The sequence below is a fragment of the Lolium rigidum genome, chromosome 1, assembly GCF_022539505.1.
Source record: "Lolium rigidum isolate FL_2022 chromosome 1, APGP_CSIRO_Lrig_0.1, whole genome shotgun sequence".
Lineage (NCBI taxonomy): Eukaryota > Viridiplantae > Streptophyta > Magnoliopsida > Poales > Poaceae > Lolium > Lolium rigidum.
Window position 1 is genome coordinate 192,014,674 of NC_061508.1, and position 24,495 is coordinate 192,039,168.

At 48.3% G+C, this 24,495-nt stretch overlaps 3 protein-coding genes across 3 annotated transcripts; 2 read left to right on the forward strand and 1 right to left on the reverse strand.

Annotated features, from left to right (window-relative positions):
• The first annotated feature begins 1,894 nt into the window (after positions 1 to 1,894).
• On the forward strand, positions 1,895 to 8,407 carry LOC124682894 (factor of DNA methylation 5-like). Its single transcript, XM_047217500.1, has 7 exons — positions 1,895 to 1,967; positions 3,284 to 4,176; positions 4,286 to 4,467; positions 6,743 to 6,832; positions 6,927 to 7,211; positions 7,666 to 7,875; positions 7,950 to 8,407. Coding segments are annotated over exons 1-7 (1,890 nt in total). The 5' UTR covers positions 1,895 to 1,965; the 3' UTR covers positions 8,178 to 8,407.
• A 624-nt stretch (positions 8,408 to 9,031) lies between these two features.
• On the forward strand, positions 9,032 to 11,937 carry LOC124653955 (pentatricopeptide repeat-containing protein At4g16835, mitochondrial). The gene is made up of 2 exons (XM_047193010.1): positions 9,032 to 11,537; positions 11,642 to 11,937. Exon 1 carries the CDS (start codon positions 9,032 to 9,034, stop codon positions 10,844 to 10,846), a length of 1,815 nt encoding a protein of 604 aa, XP_047048966.1. The 3' UTR covers positions 10,847 to 11,537; positions 11,642 to 11,937.
• Positions 11,938 to 23,583: 11,646 nt separating this feature from the next.
• LOC124682895 (Werner Syndrome-like exonuclease) lies at positions 23,584 to 24,247 on the reverse strand. Its single transcript, XM_047217501.1, has one exon. The coding sequence runs from the start codon at positions 24,187 to 24,189 to the stop codon at positions 23,584 to 23,586; it is 606 nt and encodes a 201-aa protein (XP_047073457.1). The 5' UTR covers positions 24,190 to 24,247.
• Between the last annotated feature and the right edge of the window lie 248 nt (positions 24,248 to 24,495).

Here is a 24,495-nt window from a genome sequence, read left to right on the forward strand (position 1 = left end):
AAGAATTAAACTCATCTGAAAAATGTGCAGAAGCAAGACACATGTGTAACGGTGTGATAAACACGCCGAAGTAGCTGTATTCTTGTTAGGCAAGCCAACCTGGCGACCAACCAAAAACTACCTGTTTTTTACCATAGAATTGTGCATGGGTGTTTAATTTGCGGAGAGCTTCTACCTAACATGGCACCCTCACAATTAATCGTCCAATCCTAGCTAGACTTGCGCTACACGTTAACAATATATGGCACAACGCACCTCTTATATATAAACGCGTTCGTCGATGAAGATGAGAAAACACCGTGGCGAAGCATTACAGACCGCAAATCGAACATGCAACGTTCCACGTGGCGCACGTCGAAACCTTGCTAGATATGTTGACAAGAAAAAAAATACATTGGTCGAAATCACCAGCATGTACAAAGAAGGGAAGAAAATTCTACTATATCTTTTTCTTTTCTTTTTGTTAGAACAAACCATTTAGATACAATAATGCTGGACTTACGGGCAAGACATGCTACGGAGGCTCTACGGAATGACGTGTAATGTGTGGGTTGGTTGAGTTTTCTGCCCTTCCTGAAAAATCGGGCTGCATGCCCCTGCTGAGTTGTACAACGGGATGGGTTGGTTGAGTCCCTAAGAATTTTTTGTAAGATTCATCATGCTCAGAAAATAAAGTACAGAGAGAATCGCTATGTCCGGCGCCGTAGATGTGCATGGCATGGTCGATCGGCATGCCACACCCTTGGCCGTGTGTCTCTCGTCCCATAACTTGGCCACCACATTGGAACTTTTTTTGTGCTGCTGTGTACGTAGCACATTGTGCTGTGCGAACCAATCAGAACCCGAGCTCCGTACGTGCTTGGCAGATAGATACACGGCACGTATCGGGTGGAGCCAGCCAGAGCCATGACGGGCAGTCAAAGAAGGCAGAAGCAAACAAGGACGCTCCCCCACCCACCCAGACACAGCCCGCGCCTGCCATTTCCCAGCATCTCTCTCTGTGTGTACGTTGCCTTTGCCACCTGCTCTTGCAGCCCGAGCGGGCCCCACCGCCCGGCCACCGGCCGAGCCCGCAGCCGTCGGATGCGACGCGTGCGGCCGCGATGCGGGTTGCCCGAACCGGGTTGCACCGTGCTGCTCGCCTCGGGCGGCGTGCCTTGCCTATTTGAGGAAAGTGGTGGGAGGGAGGAAGAGGGTTTTTCAGAGCGCTGCCCCTTCCCATTCTCATCTCATCTCTCCTCTCTGCTACTCCGTATATCATACACGAGGAGAGGGGACGGTGGAGAGAGAGATAGGAGTTGGAGGAGCACCGGCTAGGTTGGTTTCTTGCGGTTCCTCTTCTTCTTCCTCCTCCTCGTCTATCCTTTTTCTTCTTCTCTCCCCCCTTCTAGCAGACGAGGTTGGAGAGCAATTTCGCCGCCAACAATAATCTTCTTCTTTTTTCTACTGCTTCTTCTCCTGCTATTTTCTCCCGATCTAAGCGTGCTAACCATACTGATGCCCGATATGCTCCTTCTAGATCCTCGCAGCTTCTTCTTTAATTTCATCTACTCCCTACTAGAATCGTTTTCGTCTCTTCCTTCTTTTTGGTTGCAAAATACCCTGCTTTTTTCTTCGTTCGTGTTGGATCTCATTTCTTTGCGAGCTCATGTGTTGGATCCAGACCTCTTCCATGGTTTCTACCCTCTGTCTCTCCCCCTCCCCCACCTTTTCTTTCACTTGCTGTGTGTGCTTTCGCGTTTTTCCCTTCTGTTCATCCATATCTCGGCCGCATCTTTCCTTAACCATCTTCAACTAATTAATACTTGATGCTTTTCGTGTGCTAGATTTATTTGCTCATCTCTCCGTTCGCAGCTACCTTCCTTAATCACCCTTCTGGTTTAACTAATTGCAGGTCTTCATTAATTAATCGACTGCTGCTACGGCCTCGGTTCATCCGATCTAGGAGAGGGCTGCCGAGATATCATGTACGTATGCAGCAATCGCCCCTCTCTCGCTCTCTTTTTTTCTGTCTGCGGGAGATGATTTCTGTCATCTAATCTTGGTTTTTTTTGTCGAAAAGATCCATCTATTCTTTTATTACGGATGAAATTTGTTTTAGGCACGATAGATCCAGTGTAAATTTGTGTGTTTATGTATGATCCGAGTAGGGCGTGGGTGGTGGTCTGCACTGTCTGTCTGTCCGACTGTCTCGTCTGTCCTGCAGCAGTCATGCCAAGTGCGGCCTCTAGCACGCAAGATCCGTTGCTCCCCCGCTCGGTGGGCTGGATCTGGATGGGCTTGGGCTTGTCTGGACTGGATCTACTTTTTTCCGGCCCAGCAAAGGGAACCTCGCGTCTAGTCACTCACAGTTCGTTTGGGAACCGCAGCTTTTCACCCGCGGCGCAGGCGATGCCCGCCTCGCTGCTCCTCGGTTTGCCCGGCGGTGCCTCGCCGTGCGCTCCCATGTTACTTTCCTGCCGCGGCGGCCTCCCTTGGTGCCGGGTCTCGTGCGGCGGCGTGGGAGCCGGCTGGGTTCCTCGGCATGGCTGCTGCCTTGTTCGCGAACGCCAGGTGTTTGTGTTATTGTCTGAGAGGGTCTGTGGCCGTTCAGGACGAGGTATAGCATGCGGTTCGCGTTATGCTGTTTGTGGATGCATTCTCCGGTTGTCGTGCGTGCGTTGCTGTTCTGTGTGTGTGCGCTGTGTATGTATGAGCAGCCCAATGGCCTAATACTGATCTTTCATCATTTTTGTTCAAATGTCTGCATTTACACTTTTCTTACTAGTCTACACACCATCAGTTAGTGTCCGGCAATGGTGGCGTGACATCCAGCCCCACGAACTATGATGGATGGCTGGTGTCGAGATTTGAATCTGAGTTATAATGCCATGCTCTGATCCAATCACACCTCGCACTAGATAACAAAGTGAACGTACATCAGGGACTTCTTTTGTGACCCTATCATGTGCACAACACTAATAATACTTTGCATCTGGATATTTTGTTGCCTGGGAGCAGTGGTTGCTGCCGTTAGTTTTTGAGCACAAGTTATATGATACATGTGTGTGCCGATCTTGCTTTCAATTGTTTTTATGAGCTGCTTCCTGTGTTTCTTGACCAGCTAGTTGATCTACACGAACCTGAAATGCCAATTCTTGCTGTCCATGCATGTCTGTCTATAGCGATAAGTATTCATTTAAATTGAATTGTTTCATGCACCATTTTTTTTTCCTGATCATATGCCTTGCTGTGTGTTACTGTAGTCATGCCTTCTGTATCTGAAAAATTACTGTTTGTTCAGGTCTGCCATGGACTGCAGCTCCGATGAGTCATCAGAGCTAAGTGATACTGATATCGATGACTATGCTGAGAAGGTGTACGTGGACCTCAAGTCTGGCAGGTTTGCGGCTAGACTAGGCCCCGACAGGTTCAGATGCCCGTTCTGCCTCGGGAAGAAGAAGCAGGATTACCGTTACAATGAGCTGCTTCAGCATGCCATTGGGGTGGGTGCATCCAACCGCGCTGCCAAGGTGAAGGCAAACCACCAGGCCCTGGCCAAACTTCTCAAGACTGATCATGCTGATGCGGCAGGCTCATTGCCAGCGCGACAAGCCGAAGCACTGTTTAACCCCCCTAAGCCTGTGCAAGATCAGGAGCTGTATGTTTATCCCTGGATGGGCATCCTTGCCAATGTTCCAGCAGAGCAAACAGAGAAAGATGGAGCCACTGTGATGCAGCAGCTAGATCGTTTCAAACCCTCGCGGATTAATGCTGTGGATTCTTCTGATGGGTACACTGGGTTTGTGGTTGTTCACTTTGAGAAGGATTGGATTGGGTTTAAGGATGCCCTGGCATTCCATAACTACTACAAATCCCGTCATCTGGGTAAAAGGGAATGGAATGAGGCAGGTCGGCGGGGAAAGTATATTTTTGGTTGGCTGGCAAAAGAAGAGGATTACAATTCAGATGATCCAGTTGCTAGGTTCTTGTCAGAAAGAGGTGAACTGAAGACAGTGTCGGAACTGCAACTTGAGGTGTCCCGGAAGACTGAGACTCTCATAACTAATTTGACAAACCAGATTAGTGCTAAGAGCAAGTATTTAATGGAACTTGAGTGCAAGTGTAATCAGATGGATCTCGCTCTTCAAAGGGCCATGGAAGACAGTGACTCACTGCACCAACGCTACAATGAAGGTACCCTCGTGGAACTGCATTAATGGAAAAGTCTCATGTGCTACACTCTTTTGCATTGCTGATATTGATCATGTCTAGTGTTTTATGTTTTATCTTGTCTTTTGTGCAGAAATGCGAAATATGCAGTCTGCTGCCCGTGAACATTCGCGGAGAATTGTTGAAGAGACTGATCAGCTGAGAAAGCATTTGGATGAGAAAGAGCGTGCCATCAAAAGGAGATCCAAGCAACTAAGTGAAATTGTTGCTCAAACTGACATGGAAAGAAGAAAACTGGAGAATGAGAGGAAAAAGGTATGAACCTTCCACCCCTTTGTTTTACGCTATTCCTTATTATCTGCACCTATAAGTATATATATGTAAGAATAAGAGATAATTTGATGTCATGTAAAGGCTATCAGCAAACCGACATTTGTTAGTTACCTCTCTGTTCATTGCTTTAAGATTAGCACCTCCAGCTTCTTCTGTCCATCATTACCTTGACTGCAATTAAATAATTCCATAATATTCAGTATCCCAAGTGGAAAGAAGTAATGTATAGTTGCATTTGTTTACTAGTGTCACCAAAAGTCGCAAAGGTCCCTGAGAGTTTTCTCTGATGTGTAAAAAGAAAGTCATGTGGTCCTGCCGTATTAGACCAAATCAGTGACTCCACAATCAATATACAGATTAGTATGGTTAATCGTTACTTGTCTTACAAAAAGGAGCAATAGAAGTTTGTGATCTGATCAAGTCTCGAAGACTAGTTATTTCCGTCTACTTTTGCTTTGTATTGAGCCAATATGTCAGTGTGGCGCGCTTGGCAGGTTCAAATTTCAACCCTAACACCTCAAATATGGTAGATTTTTCCGTCTAAACACTACATAGATTCCTGCAGTAGTAAGAAAATGGACATACAATTTACTGTTTGACTGAACTTTCCTATGAAAGAAAAGGGACTACCTAGAAGCACCATGCATGGGTAATTGATAGGTGATCAAACAAACAAGCTAAACGCGTAGACAATACCCTAAAAAGTTGTGTTGTTTTCCAAAAAATAAAATGCATGCACAATATAGGTTGTCCTTTACCTGTGGCACAGAACCTTTTAATTTTCGTAATAGCCACGTGGGTACCTGTAATAAAGTGAACCGTCTTACATTTTGAACAGCAACATGGGGGTTATGCTTGGCAGTGAAAATAACAATACTTTAACAAGAATGAACAACTATGATGATATGAAGTATCAGCATACATAAAATGAAGACATCAGAAGCAGAATTTTTTTTTCTGGAAATAGTGGAACATAATTGATGAGATAAACCTTTGTAATCTTTGCTGTCTGATTCAAAATTTGTATCTCGCAAACAGTTGCTCCAGGTACATCTGGTGCACAGCTAAATTATTAGTATTTCTAAAGAAAGGCATAGCAAATTCTCATATAATTGTCTACCCAGGAGAGCGCAGCAGATTATGCTCACCCGTTAGCTCGTTTGCACTTTCTTTTGTCAATATGACAGCAGAAGCAATAATTCGAAACGTGATAATATGCTAACTTGTGCCATGGGCGGAGGCTAGTGGATAACAAACTGGTCCCTGGGTCCTCCTTAAGTATGTGTGTTCCTTGATTAGTTAGTGCGACATGGAGCTCTTTTGCTTGCTGAGCATCAAACTATAGCCTAGTTTCATCAAATAATAAATGTTGGCCCCTCCTTAATTTTGCTGCATGCTGTCTTGTGCATTCTGTTCGCTAGAAATTTGAGAATGTACAATTGCTCTTATCACTCACAGGGCACATAGATATCAAAGTAGTAGCTAGGTTGCCACTGAGACTATTACATACTTCCTCACCACTTTCACGAGGACTTGGCTATAGTGGCCTACATTTTGGATTTTTGTCACAACTTCAACCCTGGGCCTCTCCATTTAGACAAGCCAAAACTCACTTATCTTGCTAGAAGGAGATTGCCTACAAGCAGCATCACTGAAGCTTGCAAGGTTAACAGTGAGAGGCATTATCCTTATCTGATGCATCATCCTTAATTCATCCTAACAGCTAATAGAAGTTGTAGGCCACTATAGCCATATACGAGACCAAAGCATGTATCACTGTATTTTTATTTCAAGATTTGCTTATATAACTATCATGATCACTACTTGCTTGTCATTCGGAGTTCCTACTTTTTAGGTGCAGTATCAAAATGAGTCATAAACACAGCACAACCCATCACTACAAAGTTTATAAAACTCTACCTCAACACATCGACCGTACAGCGACCACGCCACATGTTTGAGGTCTAAACATATGCAAATCTGAATTATTCAGATAATGGAACAGTAGCGAACACATCAACCCCCCTCAATAGTAAAGAGTATCGCATCTATGTGACTATGTCAGAATTGAGTCTTTGTGGATATCGATGGTAGTCTTTCTAGGGCGTAGGATGCATGTTTCTTTGTAATTTGTCTCTGTTTATCTATATATTGATATTTTTTCTTTTTAATTAGCATCCTAGCATGCTTGTGACGATATGTTTCTAGACCAAGCTTGCTGGCTAATTATCTTACTGCTAAACTAATTCCTATGCAGAATGATGGTCAAAATGATTCCCTCAACATGGCCAGAATTGAGCAAGAGAAAGCCAATGAAGGTGTGCGAATTCTTGTCGAGAAACATAAGGTATCCATTTCTACCCTCCAATTATTGCTTTCATTCAAGTGTCTTTTGAATTCTAGAATCTAGAATTTACTCTAACATGTCAAATACCTTCCAGAAAGAGAAGGAAGCTGCTTTGAACAAAATCCTGATGTTAGAGGAGCAGCTCGATGAGAAGCAAAAGCTTGAGCTGGACATAGAACAACTTAGAGGCAAACTGGAGGTGGTGAAACACATGGAGGGAGAGGGTATTGATGTGAAGAAACGCACTGAAGAGCTGACTAAGCAACTAGATGAAAGAATGGATGCCATGGAGCACATGGATGAGCTAAATCAAACTCTGATCATCAAGGAGAGGATGACTAATGATGAACTGCAAGATGCAAAGAAAGAGCTGATTAAGGTAACGTGATGTACTAGTCTTCTCCTAAGCAAGTTCTGCACAATTTGACCTTATTTTGATTAAGCAAGTTCTGCACAATTGTACCTTATTTTGATTAGAATCCCTTCCAACTTCTAAATCTTTATGTCCTGAGACATGAGCATGTGTGAATATCTAACATCTTTGTACAAACCCTCCTTGTGAAACAGTCTTGTGAATTAATTGTTATATGCCAATAACCAGCAGCTTCCAAGGTTAGATTCACGTCTGCCGACTGCATGTCCGCAGTTTTTAGCAGGTGTTAAGCATTGACTGCAATTGCTGTTCTTGTTTTGCCGTGGTTACTAGTTAATGGCACAATAATATTTTCCCTTGTACGCTTTGTCAGATATGAACAAAATATAAAAGTGATGCCATTGCCAAATTTATTTGCCTGCATATCAGGACATTGAATCACTTGACTTGTTTTTTGTAGGGCTTGGCTGATTTGTTAAACCCTCGTAGCATCATTGGAATCAAGAGGATGGGTGAACTGGATGAGAAGGCGTTTTTTAGTGCTTGCAAGGAAAGGTATGGCGCAGAGGCCGAAACAAAGGCTCTTGAACTCTGCTCCCTGTGGCAAGCTAATCTTAGGGACGCTAATTGGCATCCTTTCAAGGTGGTGGCCATTGGTGACACGCACAAGGTAAGCCCTCATCTTGTGCAATTGCTGCTGACAAGTGCATAATGCAGTGTTAACATGATGTGGTGTGTCTCCAGCAAATCATCGATGAAGGCGATGAGAAGCTGGTGGGCTTGAAGGAGCAGCTCGGAGAAGAGGTCTACAAGGCTGTTACCACGGCACTGCTGGAGATCAACGAGTACAACCCCAGCGGCAGCTACGTGGTGTCTGAGCTCTGGAACAACAAGGAGAACAAAAAGGCCAGCATGGGGGATGTCGTGGACCACATCCTGAAGCAGTGGAAGCTACAGAAACGGAAGAGGTGATGCATGCATCAATACTGGAACAAGCTAAGGGGTTTCGTCTTAGAGGTTCTGCAGATTAGACAAGACTACCCAATAGTTTCCTTTTTTACTATGCTTCGTACTTTGTTGGTAGACTGGAATTTTATCTGCTTCTCTGAAGGCACACTTATGTATGTCCCTCTTATATCATTCCTGAACCGTCGACACTTTGCGAGAACCATCTGAAGCAACCGTATTGGCTCCTGGAACTAATTATATCTTATATCCGATCATGTTTGGCAGATTTGTTCCTTTTTTTACTGTATTGCATGATCTTTCTGCTGTTATCAAGGTACAGCTGTTATCTTTGTGATCTCCCTTGTGATGTGATGCTGGGTAAGCAGCAAGAGGTTTAGTGACCGAAGCACAAGGCATTAGACTAAAGGGCTGAAGTACTTTCTTTGTCTGCATTCATATATGTGGATTATTTGCAGCCATATGTACGTTTGATTCGTCGAGTCATCAGGACTAATTGTGCTTTTGATGGATGTTACTTGTGTTATAGTTGAATCTGTGGTGCTTGGAAAGCTGACGATTTAAGTATAACGTTGGTTTCTGATTAGCCGTAGGTGCCATACAAGTTGAATGGCAACCTCAGGCAATACTTGTTTACCAGGGACTCTTTGCCTACACACCATCCTCTCGTTTTGGGAAGTGTTTGCAAAACAGAGCAGGGAGGATGCACAGGCTGTGGATGGCGCTGGGCATATATCGTCGTCGTCCATGATCGCGGCAGCGAGGGGTTGCTCGTTCTAAACTGTTTCTCCTTCCCACTTCCCACTTTCCTAGTCGCGCCTCCAAGTCCAACCTAGGCCGCTTCCCCATTCCACTATGCCATGATCGGGCGCCATCTTCGTCTGGGTGTCGTCGGTGCGCGCTCCCTCACAACGGCACCGATCCGGCGCGCCGGGGCGGATGCCTCGGCGTCCACGCCCCGTCAGACCACTACTGCCGACTACAACCGCCTCCTCGCCGGCTACGCGAGGTCTCCCGACCGCCGCCTCGCGGACGCGCGCCACCTGTTCGACAGAATCCCGAACCCCGACGCCGTCTCCTACAACACGCTCCTCTCCTGCCACTTCGCCCGCGGCGACGTCGCGGGCGCCCGGGAGCTCTTCTCCGCGATGCCGGCCAGGGACGTCGCGTCCTGGAACACCATGGTGTCCGGCCTGTCCAGGAGCGGGGCCGTGGAGGAGGCCAGGGCCGTGTTCCTGGCCATGCCGGCGAGGAACTCCGTCTCGTGGAACGCCATGGTTTCCGGGTTCGCCTCCGCTGGCGACATGGGCAAGGCGGAGGCGTGCTTCCGGGACGCGCCGCAGAAGGACGACCCGGTTCTCTGGACCGCGATGGTGTCGGGGTACATGGACGCCGGCAACGTGGAGAAGGCCGTCCGGTTCTTTCACGCGATGCCGGTGAGGAACCTGGTCTCGTGGAATGCCGTGGTTGCTGGCTACGTCAAGAATTCGCGCGCGGAGGACGCCTTGCGGGTGTTCAAGGCTCTGGTCACGGCTGCCGCTGTCCGGCCAAATGAGTCGACGCTGAGTAGCGTGCTCCTTGGATGCAGCAACTTGTCTGCGCTGGGGTTCGGGAGACAGGTACATCAGTGGTGCATCAAGTTGCCGCTGAGTAGGAGAGTCACCGTGGGCACGGCCCTTGTGAGCATGTACTGCAAGTGTGGGGACTTGGAGGGCGCTTGCAAGCTGTTCGGTGAGATGCGCACGAGGGATGTAGTTGCATGGAATGCGATGATTTCCGGCTACGCTCAGCATGGGGATGGACGGGAAGCTATCAGATTGTTTGAGAAGATGAAGGATAAAGGAGTTGAGCCAAACTGGATTACTTTCGTGGCAGTGTTGACAGCTTGTATCCATACTGGGTTGTGTGATTTTGGAATACAGTGCTTTGAGGGTATGCAGGAAGCCTATGGAATTAAGCCCCGGGTTGATCATTACTCTTGCATGGTGGATCTTCTCTGCCGAGCTGGTTTGCTTGAAAGATCGGTAAACTTGATTCGCTCTATGCCCTTTGAGCCACATCCTTCTGCATATGGCACTCTATTGGCTGCCTGTAGAGTTTATAAGAATTTGGAATTTGCTGAGTTTGCTGCTGGAAAGCTAATCGAGCAGAACCCGCAGAGCGCAGGCGCCTATGTGCAGCTGGCAAATATTTATGCTGCAGCAAATCAGTGGGCCGACGTCTCTAGAGTAAGGCGGTGGATGAAGGATAATGCAGTGGTCAAAACACCCGGGTACAGCTGGGTTGAGATAAAGGGCGTAATTCACGAGTTTAGATCAAATGACAGATTACATCCTCAGCTTCATTTGATTCATGGAAAGCTGGAGCAGTTAGAGGAGCGGATGAAGGCAATGGGTTATGTTCCAGATCTTGATTTCGCACTTCATGATGTAGAGGAGAGTCTGAAGGTGCAAATGCTAATGAGGCACAGCGAGAAGCTCGCAATTGCGTTTGGCCTGATTAGTACTGCTCCTGGGTTAACCTTGAGGATTTTCAAGAATCTCAGGATTTGTGGAGATTGTCACAATGCTGCAAAGCTCATCTCCAAGATCGAGGATCGAGAAATCATTCTGAGGGATACGACACGTTTCCATCACTTTAGACGTGGCCATTGTTCATGCGGGGATTACTGGTGAAGAATACCAATAACAATGTATACTAGCAAATTTCATTGGTTTGCAACAGTATTTGATCCTCAACAAGAACATGAATGTTGATGCATTGGGTCTGCGCAGTGCTCAACATCCTAACATGTGAGGAATTTACCATAGCGGTTTCTGTGTGTGAATTAGAATTACTGGTACAGTTAATGGTCCATCAATCTTGAGTGATGAATGCAGTTTCTATCAACAAATTACATTTAATTCATCTGTGATGGGTAATCTTGAGATCCTGACACTGGTGACCTGTCCTTGCCTATTGATAAAAAGTGGGATGTAAATATATGGAAATGATGCCGAGGAAAACGCTGAAGAATTTCGCTTTGTGTGGCAAGAACATCTGAAAGGGCTTGATTGCCATCATTCCAAACTGATGACCACATCCAAGAAGACTAAGGTTGGAATGAAAACTAGTGACCTTGAGGGAACAGCTGGGCATCACACAGGGACATCACTGCTGGAGATCATTGCCCACAGACTTACAGTCTCTGAGACAATCGAGAGAACATAAAGGCCAGCATAATAGCATGCAATGATGCAACACGGCACCACAGAATCTACAGGCCGAGAAGTACAAAGTGATGTGCATTGTGAAGCCACCACAATGATGCATGAAGATATGGACGGACTATTAGGGATATCCTGATCATATTGTGCTGAAAAAAAGGTGTGACTCATCTCCTAAAGAATATACCAACATTTAGCTTATAACCAACTAACCAGCACCTAAATTCCATGTTTGAGCAATCAACAATCTCTTCCCCCTTGCAGAGGAACTACTATCACTACGACACTGTTCAATGGAAGGTCAACATTACTGCTTCACCCTTGTATGGCTGAATCTATCTGATGAAAAAGGAAAAGGAATGATGTCTTCACGGGCAACATCTTGGGCAAGGAAACATTCTCATTTCTGCAATCAATACTTCCGCTGTTGTATGGTCCATCTGTGGCCTCACCTCCTCACGGTATCCCATCTCCACAAAATTACTCACTTTATGTTTGATTTTAGCTCCTTGTTTCAGTTTGAAGTTCTCTTTACTAGGATATGTGCAATCGATGCAAGTAGCACCATTTCTTGCAGTTGAGATGGATTCCAATGTTTGGCCAAACCTATTGTGGCACTTTATACACACAGTTGATTGTTGTTGCATGGTGAACAATCCGAAGCAAGAGCTCTGTTTCATAATCTAGGTGTCAGGGAATATGCTCCCATCCTAGTCCTAGCACTATCCATACTAGTGCAAATTGTTGATCCCCATATTTGTGAATAAGCCGGAAAAATAGCAACTACACATGTTTTGTAAGTGTGTATGAAACAACAATCTTCAGTTCCTGAACTGGTCGAAGTACCAAACTTGAGAACTGAGAGCAAATGAGTTAGAAATTTGGAACATCACAAGATGAAGACTGAAATCAGAACTGACACGAATCACGGAAACAAAAATAGTTGGTAGTCCACTAAAAGTGTGTCGGCACAAAAGGCGCCTTAATGCTGCGAGCTAGTCCCCCTCATCGTTGCAAAGTCGGCGTGGGGCCACCGGCGGATCCAGGTGGAGTGGGTGCAATTGCCCCCACTAAATTTTCACCAACAAGGTTAAGTGCTAGACTGTCACCATTAATGTCCCCACTTACTAAGCTAAATACAACACAAGTGCCCCAAGAAGCCCCCTCTCAAATATATTTCTGGCTCCGCCCCCTCTCAAAGACCGAGAGAATTAACTAGTTTAGACGGATTAAATCAAGAACATCTGGTGGAAATGAAATCCATGGCTAGCCAGATCGGTCAGCCGAACAGAATCAGTTCAATGTTTCTTAGATTCGAGGGCTGATCTAAGGGACATATGCACCACATGTATCCACCACTTTATGGGTGGTATTGCACATATGGGGACTGCTGTCAAGAATGTCGCAAAGAGCATCTCTAGCAGACCTCCTATCCAGTGCTGGCGTCGCAGGTTTTTTTTTTTTTTGGTTTTGGACTAAAAACATGTCCGAACAGATGCTCCATTTCAGCTTGCATCGCGATTTTGGATGAGGGATACTTCATCCCGGCCTGCGAAGCCCCTACTTAAGGCGGTCGCAAGGCCTCAGATGGAGTAAACCCCCATTTCCTCTTGCCTCCTGTTACCGTCCTGGCAACCGCTCTGCCTCCATTCCCAAATCGCCGCCACCACTGTGCTCTCCTCCGCCCCCTCCACCTCCACGGGAGATGGGGCTGACCAATTCGGCCCCGCTCTACCTCCGCCACTTGAGCAGACGGATATCAATGAGGACCCGGCGGAGGACACTGCCGCGAGGGCTATGCGCCACCTCACCAAAGAAGCCAATCGTGTTGACATTTTTGAACATGATTGACATGCCAACCGCTAGCTCCTAGGAGTAGTAGGCATATCGCTTGTTCAAGGGTAACATAAGAGAGCCGTGAATCTGTTTCAGCGTCAATTCGAATATAGTTGCTAGTTGCTCCTGCAAAGTCACAACTTCAATCGATTGGCATGCACTTAAAAGACGAACTTACTTTTGTTATCACCAGAATTTGACCGGATCAGAGGTGGGCCGCGGTTAAGATGGCTTGAAGAATATGCCTGGAAGAAATACATGAATCGGTCTTTTATACAAAGTTTGGGCTAGTTTTGCCCGTGTATCTGTAAATATAGTAGGATACGTGTCGGTTAGATAGAATTTGGCTCGTGCACGGTTGGGATTATTCTCACGTTAGAAAGTCTACGGACTATAAATATGTATCTAGGGTTTCGAAATAAACAACAATCACGTTCATCACAAACCAATCTAGGCGCATCGCCGACCCCTTGTTTCGAGGGTTTCTTCCGGTAAGCATCATGCTACCTAGATCGCATCTTGCGATCTAGGCGATAACGTTTATTCGTTGTTCATGCGTTGCTCGTGCCGAAGCCTTGTTGATGGCGAGCAACGTAGTTATCATAGATGTGTTAGGGTTAGCATTGTTCCGTCGTGTTACATGCTTTCGTCCATGCAGCCCTTAGACGTCTAGCCGCCCTTACGCCTATCCTAGGTGTAAGGGCGGCACCCCGCTTGATCATTGTTTAGCGGATCCGATCCGTTATGATTGCTCCTTGTTCTTCAAGGATTAGTTTAATATCTGCATAGTTAGGCCTTGCAAACGGGTTGAAGGATCCAAGTAGCACGTAGGGTGTAGTTTGCTAGCCCTAGATGAGATGTTCCGGGATCAACTTCGTGTTGGTTTTTAGGCCTCATCTAGGGTCGGTTTATTATCACCGTGCGTGGCTGCCGAGCTCAATCACGCGTAGGATGTTCCGATTATGTGGTGAAAACCCTAAATCGTCGTAGGTCGTTTTAGCTTTATATTGATCAAGCAGGACCACCATGTGATCGTATACCTCATACGGATCATGGGTGAATCGGCTCCTTGAGCCGATTCACAGGACAACCTGAGAGCCGGTCGAGGCTCGTATTTAATGTTTACGTGTATGCCATGCAGGAAACTAAGCGAAGCAAATCCATCACCTTCCTGACCGGGTATAGGTCGGGTGGCACGCCCTTGCATCAGCATCGGACGTGCGTGCCGAGGCTTTGCGGGCCGTCGCTCGAGGGACCAGGGCCAGCCGCAGTCCCGGAGCCTCCCGGCTCTCTCGTGTTGCCCGTCGGCCGCTCGCCGGTGGGTTTCCGACCGCAACACATTCACGGCACGCCCGGTGGGACCATCTTCGACATCAACCGCATCGCCATCTACATCCGAGATGGCGGAAGGTACTCCGGTCACGTACGAAGATCCGACCGAGGAGCTCAAGAAGAAGTATGACGAGGTCAAAGCTATCCTCGAAGCCGACCTCATCGGCTCTTTCCAGAGAACCCGCTCACACGGCTTCAGGTGGAAGGGGTTCTCGCCTGAAGGCGCGCTCGATGGAGTGGACTTGTCTACCCCTTCAGAAGAACGCACCAGGTCTCTGCGTCAGGAGATTAACTTCATGGTAGCTCATTCGCTGCACCGCCATTCTGAGAGCCTGGTGAACACTTTGGAGCGTGTCGCCCTTCGGGTGATCCAGGAAATCACGAGCCATCAGTATTCTCCGTCAGGACCAGCTCTAGGGACTCACCAAGGAGAGATACCACTCCAGTCCCGACCACCGTTGCCGTTCGCGTTGGCAGCACCAGAAGTGCCGAGTTCACCGGCATACGTCGTCTACAAGATCGGTGGTGACCCTAGTGATTACCAGCTTCTTGTATGAGGCGCCTAAGGAGATCCCTCACGGATACACGTGCACATATGTGCCGGATCGCAAGAATCGGGCGCTCTCAAACCGGACCGCAACAACAGGGACTTCTAGAACAAGCAGGAGGAACTTCGGAACGGATCTTGAGAAGCGTACGTGGCTAGCTAAGTATGCCACTCCGACGAACCTCCGGAGCTCAACTCCTGCAGCTTGGCTCGGAGCTTGAGAAGCAAGCGTGGCTGGCTAAGTATGCCACTCCAGCCGAATCTTCGCGAGTCCGACTCCCGCAGCCAAGCACCGCGGATCAGATCGCACCATCTTGAGAGACCAGTTCGGCATGGTGCCGAAAAGGAGGGCAATCGGCTATTCCAAGCCGTACCCCAACGAGTACGAGTTGATCCCACTACCACCCAAATATCGGCTCCCCGAATTCTCCAAGTTTAGTGGGTCAGATGGCCCCAGCTCAATCGAGCATGTGAGCCGATATTTGGCGCAGCTGGGCACGATCTCGAGCATCGGATGAACTACGTGTGAGGTTCTTCGCACGAGTCCCTCACAGGATCGGCTTTCGGGTGGTACACATCGCCGCCACCGGACTCAATCCGGACTTGGAAGCGGCTTGGAAGAACAGCTCCACCTGCAGTATCACTCGCAGGCTTCCGAGCCCGGCATTGCCGATCTAGCACAAGTGCGACGAAGCGCGGAGAAACGGTGTCGAATACATCCAGGCCGCTTCAGATCGTTAGGAACCGATGCTATTCGGCTGGTGTGACCGAAAAGAAGCGACCGAGTTGGCGGTGGTGGGTCTTGCATCACCGATCAAGGATGTGGCCTCCCAAGCGCAGTACCCTTCACCGGCGCATATGGTGCGTAAGCCGTCATTATATGAACAAGCCGCCACCCGGAGGTGTACCGGGATAAATTCAAGCGTGCGGTGGTCCCGGTTGAGGCGGATGAAGATGAAGGCTCTGCAGGAGATCAAGAGGTAGCAATGGCCGAATGGACTCGGGGGCAAGCCCCGTGTCCCGCAAGTGGGTTAAGCCACAAGGTCCTCCAAGAGGGTTTGAATTCGACGTGACCAAAGCCGAGCAAATTTTCGACCTCTTACTTAAGGAGAAGCGAGCTAAAGTTACCCGAAGGCCACAAAATCCCCACTGGCGCAGGAGCCGAACGGGAAGCCATACCGCAAGTGGCATAACACGTTCACCCATACCACCAACGACCGCAGGTGTGGCGTCGGCAGATCCAAATGGCGATAGAACAAGGGCGGCTAATTTTTAGCCGCACGCCATGAAAGTCGATACGCACCCCTTCCCCGCCGTTAACATGGTGGAGTGCACTTACCCCGGGAGGTGCCAGCCAGGTTTCTCGTTCGACATCAACATGGTAGGACTCGGGCACCACTCGGTAAGGACAGAGACGAGGGCAGCTGCTCTCATAGCAAGGACAAAGAGGAAGCCGTTCCACGCGATCGGCTCCGCACGATGGAAAGCGCTACGTCACGCAGGGAGAAGTGAAGAATGTGCGATATCAGCGACCTCTCTCTGATCACCTCCTCAACAAATACGTGAGTCAATACGACCAACGCCGGCGATATGACGACGATGACGAAAGAGATCGTCTGGCTAGCAGAGACGCCAGGAGAGACCATCGGCATGATTGCGACGAGGAGAGATATGAGCGCCATGCCAAGGAGAAATCAAGAGAACAAGACGACGTGGATAGGCACTGGGACTGTCCCTTCTTCAGACACTGCTGGGATTCAGGAATGAGCCGATTGCCTACAATCGGCAATCGCCGTAATGTAGAGAGAAGAAGAAGGGCGCAGGAGCCGTGTCAGTATTCAAACGTCTAGGGCCGCTTCCATCTCGGAACAAGTTCGTCGAGTCCTCTCGGGTGGAAGATCTCGAGGAGTTAGAAGACGACGATGAAGAAGAAGAAGATAAGTACCACCGGCCAAGGTGGTGCCCTGATGGACTCAGCCGTTCCCAAAAGCGTAGGGTTCAGCGGCTACGTGGTTTGGAGGAAGCTGAAAGGTTATACCTGCACACGTTAAGGAAGGCGCGGCCTGATCCGGGCCGCGAAAATTCAGCGAACTCGGACGAAGAAGGTCGGCCACAAAAGAAAGAGTGGCGCCCCAAACAAAGGAAAGCCGATGATGAGACATCGGCTGGCACAAACATGGTGTTCATCCTTCCAAGCGGAGTTTAGTGCTCCGTGATTGGACGAAGTACCCGTGGCACAACTTGACTGCGGCCCACGGCCGCTATCTTTGAAAAGCCACGAGAAAGAAGCTGCGTACACCTGAAGGCCCCGTACCTACGAGGTTATATCAATGGGCAGCCCGTCAACAAGATGCTGGTGGACACCGGAGCGGCAGTCAACATTATGCCATATTCCATGCTACGACGGTTGGGACGCTCTAGCTCGGATCTGATCAAGACCAACGTTACACTGAGCGATTTCAACGGCCAAGCATCTGAAGTGCAAGGTGTTCTGAACGTGGATCTGACCGTAGGAAGAAAAACCATCCCTACGACATTCTTCATTATCGACAGCAAGAGCACCTATGCTGTCCTGCTAGGGAGAGATTGGATCCACGCCAACTGTTGCATTCCATCCACGATGCACCAATGTTTAATACAATGGGATGGAGATTAAGTAGAGGTCGTCCACGCAGATGACTCAGCCGAGATTTCAACAGCTGGCATGAACGTTTGGGAGACGGCAGGCCAAGAGCCACTCTCAGGCATTACTTTGGACGACTGCGAGCGCATCGACGTGACGAAAAACGGGGTGAGGCTGGTCTTATCCACCGGCCTGTCCGTGTAACAAGAACAAAATCTGTGAGCGAACATGGCAAGGCCGATCCTTGTGATCGGCCCCAAAAATAAAAGCCCGAATCTCATCTCGAGCATGTCACGTAGTTATACTGAAGTAAGACCAAGATGTAAACCTTCATTGAGCAATTCAATCAACATGGAGGCCGATTCCAGCAATCGGCCAAAATTATCCTCACCATACGTTCTGCCCGTGTTCAACGTCGATCTAACGGGCGGCGGAAAGCGGGGATACAGGTTTACGTCGGCTGACGAGCTGGAAGAAGTCAACATTGGTCATGACGGTGCCGATGTTCAAATACGCAGTCTCGGTTAACCACGCAGCCGATATCCGCAGCTACCCGACGTATTCGGCTCGGGGCACCTAATCGATGAACATGTGCGAGACATGTGCAAGGGAAACATTGGGGGCCGATAGAAAAATCGGCCGCAAAAAAAATTCATAAATGTACAGACCGATGCACAGCCCATCGACTCTAGTACAAATTACACAGGATCTACTCAGCCGCGTGTTCAAGGCGCGGGTTTCGGCCAAGTCGGCCTTCAGTCCAGCTTCGAGGCTTTCTGCTTCCTCGAGGGAATGAACGACGAGAGCTTCCTCAGCTCCAATGAGCTGTTTTTGTTGCCCGGACCTTCTCTTCAAGGACCTCCAACCCTTTGCGCAGGGTCGCCAGTCAGCAGTGCTGTCAGATGTGTCAGTTGTGGCGTCCAAGGCAGCCTGTTGCTCATTAAGCCGTTAGCATTGGTCTGCGATATCGGCTTTCAACGGAAGAAGAGATGATCGGCTCTGGCGTTTCTGCTGTCGGTTTGGCCAAGTTGGCTACCTTCTCAACTACACTCGTAGAAGTTGCTAGGGCCAGAGTGGCGGATGGCATGGGTACCTCCTCGACTTCCCCATTGGAGGTGTCATCAATCTGCAAATGGAGAGGCTTGCGGTTCCTTGCGGGCTCTCTCGGATGCATCGGCTTCTATGCGTAGGCTGCCCCCGCCCCGCTCTAATGGGAGTTTGGGAAACGAATTGCCCGAGCTCGAGTCTCTTCGATTGAACTGCGTGTCCTCACTAGAGTTTTCTTCAGTAGAGGTTTGTAGAAGGACTACGAGTATGATGCAGAAGCCTAGAAGGATGAATGAAATCAGCCAAAGCATGGGCGGAACTTACGTGCAAGCCTTCTTGAGCTGGAGTAGGGTTTTAGCGCCTCAGAATCTTCCTGGCAGCTACTTTCCTCACCGCTGTTCTCGCCTTGACTGAGGCTCGGGGGGCAGCTGACCTAGTGGACACTCTGCTTTTGAAGCCGATTTAGGTGTCATCGGCTGGCTCTGCATCACGACCTTCTTCAAAGGTGGTGAGATTTTGCAAAAGAGGACCACTGGAACTGTTGGGAGGAATCTGAAAGGGGAGCCGTCCTCACCTGCAGGGTCTGGACCGTCCTGTTGCTGCAAGGAGATGAAGGGACATCATTGGCAAAACTATCTAACCTGAAGGAGACTGGATTTTCAAAACAGCCGATGAACAGCCATCGGCTTTAGGGTTGCAAAGTATTATGGTTAGATATTAAATTACAGTCTAAATTTGAGGAGTGCCTGGATGACTGTCTAAATTGGTATTTGAGTCTGGCTTCGTGGGCATTTGGGGCGAAAAGTCCGATACATTGCTATCGGTTCTTGGTGCGGCAAATAGAAGACTTGAAATTGGATAAATGGAGAGTCAAATTGGAAGGACAGTTCTTATTGATTCAAAGGAGCGGCTTTACAAGAAAGAGCCGATGACTCTCAAAAGGATCATCCGATGCCTAATGCACTACTACTACTAGCCCTATGCTACTAGTCCTAGCCTAAGGGCCGTTGCTGCCCTCGTCGGTGCCGCCGTGGCCGCCGCCGGCGCCGCTGCCGGCGGGCTCCTCGTCACTGCCGCCGTAACCTTCGGCAGGGGCCCCATACTCATCCTCGTCATCATCATCGTCGTCATCATCATTCGACCCGGCGCGGAAGCGCTTCATCGGCGGGTACTGTCGGGAGGAGGTGTCCTCCTCTACTTCTTCATCTTCCTCATCTGAAGAGATGTCTTCGCCCGCAGAGCATCCTCGTCGCCCTCCTCCTCCGAATCCCCGTCGATGAGGAAACGAAGGTTGTCCTCCCCATCGGTCGTGGATTCATCGTCCTCTCGACCGGACGGAGAAGTCCCGACCCGCCTCGTCCCATCGCTCTGGGGCGCGTATGTCCTCCGGCGTCGACTAGCGGGAGGAGGAAGACCGGTAGGAGAGACCGGAGGAGGAAGAGGAGGAGGAGTCCATGGTGGAAGACGGGTTTTTCGAGTACTACAGAGGAACAGAGGACGAGGAGGGGATGAAGAAGCAAACTGCTCGATGCGGTTAAATAAAAGGGATATAGTGGAGATTTAATGCCACTACGGTTTCCGAGGAAGTGATGTTAAAACTGTCAAATCTTGCAGAGAAGTTGATAAGGCAAGGCATCATGATGAGGGATACTGCGACGGTTCTGCTCTGCCACGACATGACCCGACGAAGAAAAAACAGAGTGATTTTAGAATTGTCATTTCCAAAACCAGGGGGCATGTGTTATCACCAGAATTTGACCGGATCAGAGGTGGGCCGCGATTAAGATGGGCTTGAAGAATATGCCTGGAAGAAATACATGAATCGGCCTTGTATACAAAGTTTGGGCTAGTTTTGCCCGTGTATCTGTAAATATAGTAGGATACGTGTCGGTTAGATAGAATTTGGCTCGTGCACGGTTGGGATTATTCCCACGTTAGAAAGTCTACGGACTATAAATATGTATCTAGGGTTTCTGAAATAAACAACAATCACATTCATCACAAACCAATCTAGGCGCATCGCCGACCCCTTGTTTCGAGGGTTTCTTCCGGTAGACATATGTTGCCTAGATCGCATCTTGCGATCTAGGCGTAACGTTTATTCGTTGTTCATGCGCTGCTCGTGCCGAAGCCTTGTTGATGGCGAGCAACGTAGTTATCATAGATGTGTTAGGGTTAGCATTGTTCCGTCGTGTTACATGCTTTCGTCCATGCAGCCCTTAGACGTCTAGCCGCCCTTACGCCTATCCTAGGTGTAAGGGCGGCACCCCGCTTGATCATTGTTTAGCAGATCCGATCCGTTATGATTGCTCCTTGTTCTTCAAGGATTAGTTTAATATCTGCATAGTTAGGTCTTGCAAACGGGTTGAAGGATCCAGTAGCACGTAGGGTGTAGTTTTCTAGCCCTAGATGAGATGTTCCGGGGATCAACTTCGTGTTGGTTTTTAGGCCTCATCTAGGGTCGGTTTATTATCACCGTGCGTGGCTGCCAGGCTCAATCACGCGTAGGATGTTCCGATTATGTGGTGAAAACCCTAAATCGTCGTAGGTCGTTTTAGCTTTATATTGATCAAGCAGGACCACCATGTGATCGTATACCTCATATGGATCATGGGTGAATCGGCTCCTTGAGCCGATTCACAGGACAACCTGAGAGCCGATCGAGGCTCGTATTTAATGTTTACGTGTATGCCATGCAGGAAACTAAGCGAAGCAAATCCATCACCTTCCCGACCGTGTATAGGTCAGGTGGCACGCCCTTGCATCAGCATCGGACGTGTGTGCCGAGGCTTTGCGGGCCGTCGCTCGAGGGACCAGGGCCAGCCGCAGTCCTGGAAGCCTCCCGGCTCTACTGTGTTGCCCGTCGCTGCTCGCCGGTGGGTTTCTGACCGCAACACTTTGTTTTCGAAATCTACAACAAAATCCTAAATTTAGTAGCAATTCTATCAAACGAACCCTTGAATTCTTTTTCAACATGCTAAGTTGAAGTAAACTCTTCTAGCGTATTATATTATGGATTTATAACAAGAAGAAAGAAAGGAGATAAATGAGAAATTTGACATCCAATCAGTAGGCCCAAGTGTGGTCAATCTTACATTTTCAAGGAATATTTTTCAAGTTTATTTCTATTCCATCTATATACCTACATTCGATCTATATATGAACTACCGTAGCCTTTTGAGTACATTTGCAACAGTTGAAAAGGTTTAAGATTTTTCTATTTTTTTTTTAAAATACCGCCGACGCAGAGACATGGTGGTGCGGCGGCGGTAACCTATAGTATATATGGGAAATGGCCTCTTTCTCTCCTCAATTCTCCTCTTTCCCTCCTCCTCCTCCTCCTCCTCCACCTCATACACCGGCGTGGCGGCGACAACACGGCGGCCCATGGCCATGGTTTTCGAGGACGAGTCCGATCTAGATCTAGATCTAGGTCGGCTTTTTTTTGGATTTCGAAAAACATTACCACCGACGCACGAGGCTAGTGCGCCGGCAATAAATCATGTTACCGCCGGCGCACCAGTTGGTGCGCCGGCAAAAATATGTTACCACCAACCTGTACTCGCCGGCGTACGCTGGTGCGCCGACGATAAGAAAAATAGGTGCACCGGCGATAGAACTTTTCCTAGTGCTACTAGTAGGAGATGCATGCAGTCGACAATAGGGGAAGGAGAGTCCCGAGGTAACGAGGAGGGGATTGGCAAATAAAAAAGACATAGGAGGCATGTGGGTCCCATGTCTACTTTGAAGGATGAGTTAAGCGATGAGTGGATCTAGTGCCATGTCATCACTTACTGCGGTCTCGCAAAAAATACTTCTTGTCATGGTGTCACTTTAGATAGGTGGTTTCTTTGCGAAAAATATGTATCCTGGTGATTTTGAGATAAATTGTTTTAAATTGTGGTAGATTTACGCCAATTATCATACTGTGTGAGCATAGTAGCAGTAACGGCTGCAACATATTCCCTCCGTCCATAAATAAGTGTACATACGAGTTTTTTTAAGATAAATTAAGAAGTGAAGTGAAAAAATTGTTAGGAAGATGTATCTCTCCTCTTTAATTATTTTACCTCCAATGAGCTAAGTGCTTGTAGAAAACAAGGAGAACATTTGCTCCATATTATAGGGTTTGATTTCCGTGCGAGAAAGAAGCAATTAAAGTGCATTGAAAAGATAGGAATACACTCTTTTGTGGACAAAGTTTAGAGCTAGATGTTCAATTATTTGTAGACGGAGGGAATACTAGCGGTACGGGCGTTTGGCGTTTTGAAGATTGAATCGTCCATTAAAGGTCTTTTAATACTCCTTTCCAAATTAAGATGCATAGTTTTTAGTCAAAGTTAAACTTTTAAAAGATTGAGCAAGTATATACCAAAAATATAACATCCAAAATTTTAAATTGCACATAATATGAAAATATATTTTACGATGGTTCTAGAATATTAATTTGGATCATAAATGTTGATACTTTTTTCTAAAAAAGTTGATCAAACTTTGAGAAACTTAATTTTATCTAAATATTAGAGGCATCCTATTGTAGGATAGAGTAAGTACTAAATTCTCGAGTGTTCATCTTGTTTTTTATGTGCCAATACAACAAACGGAACGAAGGCACGTAAATCTGGGCTGATGAAACACAAACATGAAGCTGAATCTTCTCTACAGGAACAGAGTTCACTCACAAACAATCTAAAAGCAACAGAGAACAGGAGTTTGAAACGCAACTAGACATACGGATTTCTCTGACGTTGAAACGGACCCAATTCTGAACGCACTAGTGAGAGGTACGGCCATCACCTCGATCAACATCTCGATCGCCGGCTAGTAGTCGCCGGTGAGCAGCTTCCGGCCGACCTCGAAGGATACGAACGCGTCGATGCAGGCGTAGTTGATCTGCTCGTCCGATAGCTCGTAGGCGTCCCACCGGCCCACCCTCACCTTCTGTGGCTTCTCGATGTTGGCCCCCATGACGGCGCTCGCGATGCCCTTGAGCCCGGCCTGACGGAGCCAGGGCATTTGCATCCCGTCCGCCGCGAGGCCGCGCAGGTCGACGGTGTTGGCCACCCGGAGGCGGTGGTCATTGTCGAGGCGGTTGGCGTCCTCCTGCACGCCGACGCCGACGAAGCGGAAGCCGGGGTCGCCGAGGAACTCGTCCAGGGCGTCGGGGATGTAGTCGGCGTGGAGGAGCTGGAAGATGAGGCAGCGGCGGCCGACGCAGAGCTGCAGGAGCGCCGTGGGGTTCTGCACGGGGCTGTAGCTGGGGCGCCACTCCACGTCCAGCCCGACGATGAGCTTGTGGTAGACCCAGCGGTACATGTAGCGGATCTCCCGGAGCCAGCGCTTGACGGCTGTGCCGGAGGACGTGACGGTGGTCTTGATGTCGTGCCCCTCAAAGGCGACATACGTGACGTACGTCTCGTCCGCCATTGTCTGATGCTCCTTGCGAGCGAAGACGACGACGGAAGGAGGGGACTAGAGATCGACGGGGTCAAAAGCGAGGAAGACTGAACGGCGTCGAGAAGCACGGCGGGGACTCGTGGGTATTGTTATATGGGAGATCCACTTGGAGACATCTCAAAATAAACCCTAAAACTATTTGATTTTCCAAAATAAAAGTAGTATCCTGAATCCAGATAGAACTACTCCCTCCGTCCTTTTTAATTAACTTGGGGGAGAAAAACGTTTCACAAATGTTATTTTACATCCAATCCTGCATATTTCAAAACACTAGTA